General features: G+C 31.3%; 1 protein-coding gene across 2 annotated transcripts; it reads right to left on the bottom strand.

The window, feature by feature from the left end:
* Positions 1-228: 228 nt before the first annotated feature.
* LOC143540150 (agamous-like MADS-box protein MADS4) lies at positions 229-4,523 on the bottom strand. Of its 2 annotated transcripts, none has more exons than XM_077033297.1 (8): positions 4,339-4,523; positions 3,196-3,274; positions 1,891-1,958; positions 1,067-1,166; positions 922-963; positions 791-832; positions 536-681; positions 229-445 (listed from the first exon to the last, which is right to left on the bottom strand). In XM_077033297.1, exons 1-8 carry the CDS (start codon positions 4,521-4,523, stop codon positions 367-369), a joined length of 741 nt encoding a protein of 246 aa, XP_076889412.1. In that variant the 3' UTR covers positions 229-366. The 2 variants fall into 2 exon arrangements, with proteins under 2 accessions (XP_076889412.1, XP_076889406.1); XM_077033291.1 differs by having other exon boundaries at positions 230-445; positions 3,196-3,277.
* Between the last annotated feature and the right edge of the window lie 220 nt (positions 4,524-4,743).

Raw genomic sequence — 4,743 nt, 5'->3', positions numbered from 1 at the left:
TGCTTGTTGGAAAATCTAGAAGGTTAGAAACAAGAAAAACTTTACGAAGGTAGAGAGGTGAAGATAGAATATATTATTAACGATATCAAGTCTTTGGGTTTTCTTTGGTTTGAAAATTAGTCGCGTTAGATTGAACCAATTGGTGTAAATTTGTCTTAATGTAAGTTGTTTTGTGGTTTGGCTCCCTCCAGGTTGGCTTCGGCCTTGTTTTTAGAATTCACCGTTCGCAAAAAAGAAATATACATATAGATCTGTCAACATTTGTTTGTCTCAAATCACTTACAATAAAGATACTTAAGCACACCTTGAATCTTTTTAATTTATGCTCACAAACTTATCAATAAAGAGTGTTTGTTTTATTACTTTTTAACATGACAACCATCCTTGCATGCAATTACTCATACTTGGTCCTGCTTGTGCTACTGTTACTGGATCCAGTTGATACCTGTAATCAATTAGTTGTCTTTCAATCCTTAAAAAACATTCTTAATTATTTCATCATAGTATTACAGCTTTCGGATCTTGTCGGGCTTACCCGATGTGTAATGTGGGCCCACAGTCGAGCGGATGAAAGAAAGTTTCTACGCTTTGTTGTGGAGGCGCGGGTTGTCTATCATAGCAGACTTGTTGCTCCAAGTGTGGAAACCAACTGAGTGAGTTTATTTGATGTCCTTCTATCAACTGCAAAACAGTTATTCAATTGTTATTTGCTTAACATGATATCTATCTATACAAATAGTTGTAACCTTAAAAATGCAATCAAGTCACATTATTACATTAACTAACATACCCTTTGCTTCAGTGTGGTGTTTGCTTCATTTAGTGCAAGCTCCTATAGATTATATAAACATCAACTATTAGGATAAGCAAAAGAAATGATATAGACCGGATCTTTAAATATGATACTTGTCGTTCGGTTACCTTTTTTTGAAGATCTGTAAGTGTGTCCAACATGAGCTGTGTCTATATATATACCATTTGTTTGGAACATTATTTAGTTTTCTTTAAAGAGAATACTTTCACTTCATAAAGAATTGATAGATAAGAATTTTAAAAAATTAAGTACCCCGGCTGATCTGATTTGCTTGAGAGATGTGTCAAGCTGCCTTTCTAGTGACTCAAGCTCCTTGCAGTTTAGAGGGCCAAGATCCTCACCCAGGAGATTCCTAATATTGATTACACCCGAATCAGATATCAGTAGTTTAGTAAAAGATGTAGCCCTTACTAAGCGTGGGTTGATTTGTGTTATGTTTTATATTTTACTGGTAAATAATATATAATACAACAAGAAATCGTTAAAAAAGTGACACACAACTTCCTACTAGCTAAGTAGTTTTTATAAAAATGTTGACATGATGTTTTAAAAGATATTAATTCATAATCATATTTGGTTTACTCGTTATGTATAGAAAACTAGACAAAAGTATTTTTCGGGTTAAACAACCAGACCTAAAGACAATTACAAATTAACAAATTAATATCCCCGTCTTGATCGATTTCCCCCCATGTTCTATTGCCCTGAGTTTAATATTCGTTTATTATTATTATTATTATTATTTGACTTATCATTTATCTTTAAATTTGTTTTTTTTGTTTGTTATCATTCTATTTTTATCTCTATTATCATTAATCTATTTGACAACTTACTTGAACTGTAAGAACCATGAAACTTCTATTAAACGGTAATTTTCTTTCATATATATTTGTACAATTTCATATACAAAAATTAAAAAAATTCATACGTAGGTTGACTATTTACACATATGTTATTCAATTGATCGTATGTTATTCAATTGATCGTGTCTTTAGTTATTGAAAGTATACACATAAAATATTATTCACTAGCTAATATTATATTGATTCTGTCTTTTAGTTTCCAACTTTTGTTACCTTTGGGATTGCTGTAGTGCTTCATACCTCGCCTTAAGTTTCATATACTCCTGCTGACTACTTAGCTCCTACAAACACAATAAACCAAATAACAAAAATAATACAAGAAATTAATTTACCAAATATCACCTATATGTGCTCAAGAATGCATACTATGGCTAAAAAAGTTGAGGTTTGTCAAATGCATATGATCAATATAAGATCATAAGCACTAAATATAAAAACCAATATTTTCTTGATGATTTTATTAGTATTGCAAGAAATTTTTATAGTAGCTTTTAATGATACCATACATAGTGTATACAGATTATATTCTTGGTACTTTAAGATGTCCATGCTGTTTTGAAACATCACTTGACCCTAAAGAAAAGTAATGTAAAAACCAAAGGATCACAAGATGGATTATAAAGTTATTCAAAGAAGCAATGTAAAAACCAAAGGATTGAAGCCTTTTGCTGTACACACAACTGGTTGACAAGAAGAATGATTTTTTAAGAGAATATATCTTCTTTTTAAACTGCAAACACATTTTGCATTAAATAGAAAGTGTATAATATACCATATGTGTTTTAAATGTATCAATCCTTGACAGAAGCCTTTTTTGACGGTTATGTTAGTATCCAGTCTTGAATTGTATTGGACTTTGGTGCGTTAGGCTATATGTAGTGGATGGCTATAAAATATGGGGATTTTCAGACACGTGACGTCACGTAAGCAAGTGTTACGGACAACTTTGACGGAAATAAACCATTGTGATCAAATTGCTAACGCTTGGTTTTTTTTTGTAGTGATTTCTGTCCAATGACGAAATTGCAATGCGCCATGTTTCACGCGTGACGGGCATGAAAATTATAAAGTTAGAAAATTACTTTTTGACAGGATATTGATATATTTGAATTGGTAAACCATTACTACGTAGAGCTCCATTATATATAAAAACTTATGTATTTGTTAACCGATTAAAAACCAAGAAATTAAATATGACAACTGAAAAAATAAATCGACAAATAGTAAATTGCATGAGTTTATAGCAACTCACAGATTCATTATTAAAAAAATAACTGAAGAAAATCTTTAAAATCAATTTGAGATCTGGTTGACGTTTATACGCGTATACTACACACTCCTCCAATATGTATATGATTCCGTTTACTCGGTTATTTGTCCCTTGTCAATTACTATAATCAACTCGATCGTGTTTATTTCCATAGTTCTCATTATCTCATAGAGTTAATGTGACATCATTCTTAAAAAAAAACATTTTTAGTCAACAAAATACCAATTCATAGAAAAGAGAATACTCACCAGTGCCTCCCTTGCAGTATGATTCGACTCGGGTGCTTCATAGTTACACTTTTGGTACCTCTCGAGCGTTTTGAGCATGCTGCTAGATGAAAAAACACAATCAATCTTAGCAGAAGATGAAAATAAAGTTCAAAATAACATAAAAAACTTAATAGTTATCACAAATAAAGATTGTAGCCATTCAGTAACCTATCTTTTCTTTCAACTCTTAAACCATGTAAATGAACATAAAGTTTGAAAAAAAGTTGTAACAAAAGGTGCTGCACACATCTTGAAAGCATATATTTCATATCAAGCTTTTCAACTAAAGTCAATACTAAAATTTTGAATTCAATCACATAAGGTAATGGAATGTTAAACACTTAAACTCAGTCTTACTCAGATCAACATCAACTGTACCATTCGGATACCGAATGAAACCTTTAGCTAGCTGATATTTGATGTATCCCTAATTATAATTCGGCTTCGACACATTTAAATTATTTCCTCTAGATTATAATAATTCATATAACAAGCATAAAATTCATAGAGTGAAACCACCATTCTTAACCTAAAAAACTTTATATTATATCTTAAGTAAATAATTATTTTCAAATAACCATAAAGAAGTTCATCCATCAATTTCAAACATGATAGTAATTTTCTAGTCAAAAACTGAAATAAGAAAAAAAAAAAAAAACAATTTACAGTAACCAAAGCAAACCCTAGATAAAAAGGTGAAAGCATATATGAAACAATTTCTCAAGAAAGAGACAAGATAGTAGTAAACAGATCTCAGACTTCACCTAGCTACTTGATCATCATCTGATAATAACATAACATAACATGATAATGGAATCAAATTTATTATCCATTACAAATCGAGTCGAAACAAAAAGAAGCATCACGAAAGGATGAGAGAGAGAAACTATATTCTGTCATGAAATGAGAAACTTTGTTAGTTCAATTTCATAAACTAACACAAACACCTTATTAAAATGAATCTATAGCAAAAGCTAGAAATCACAAAATGTAACAAAAATGATAACGCGTACGTTTATATAGAATTAGAAAGTAAAGAGTCAAAAATGTAACCACTAGTTTCCACACTCACAGATCTAGCAATCAGAATAATAATAATAATAATAATTTCACCAGATCTACCTAGAGTTGCTGCAAAACTCGAACAGTTTTCCTCGGCTGGAGAAGATGATCAAGGCGACTTCAGCGTCGCAGAGAACCGAAAGCTCGTAAGCTTTCTTCAAGAGTCCGTTACGGCGTTTGGCGAAGGTGACTTGACGGTTGATTTTGTTCTCGATTCGCTTTAATTCTACTCTACCTCTGCCCATTCTGAACTGGTTACTGAGATTCACAAGGTTTTGGAGTGTTTACCTCACTCCTAATTATACACAGTTACACCTACACGCAATATAGATATTAGATACAGTTATCAGCTTATATTTTAGTGGAAACTATAGTTGTTATCTTACATCATCATCATCATCAAGTACAATCTGTATTTTAGTTTAAGTGTATAAGCTAATTAATTAAACTGAGTGTTTACGTAAT

Source organism: Bidens hawaiensis, unplaced genomic scaffold (assembly GCF_021521415.1).
Source record: "Bidens hawaiensis isolate Kalapana, Puna unplaced genomic scaffold, B.hawaiensis_p1.1 tig00000820_1, whole genome shotgun sequence".
In the NCBI taxonomy this organism is placed as follows: Eukaryota; Viridiplantae; Streptophyta; class Magnoliopsida; order Asterales; family Asteraceae; genus Bidens; species Bidens hawaiensis.
This window is presented reverse-complemented; position numbering and strand designations above follow the sequence as displayed.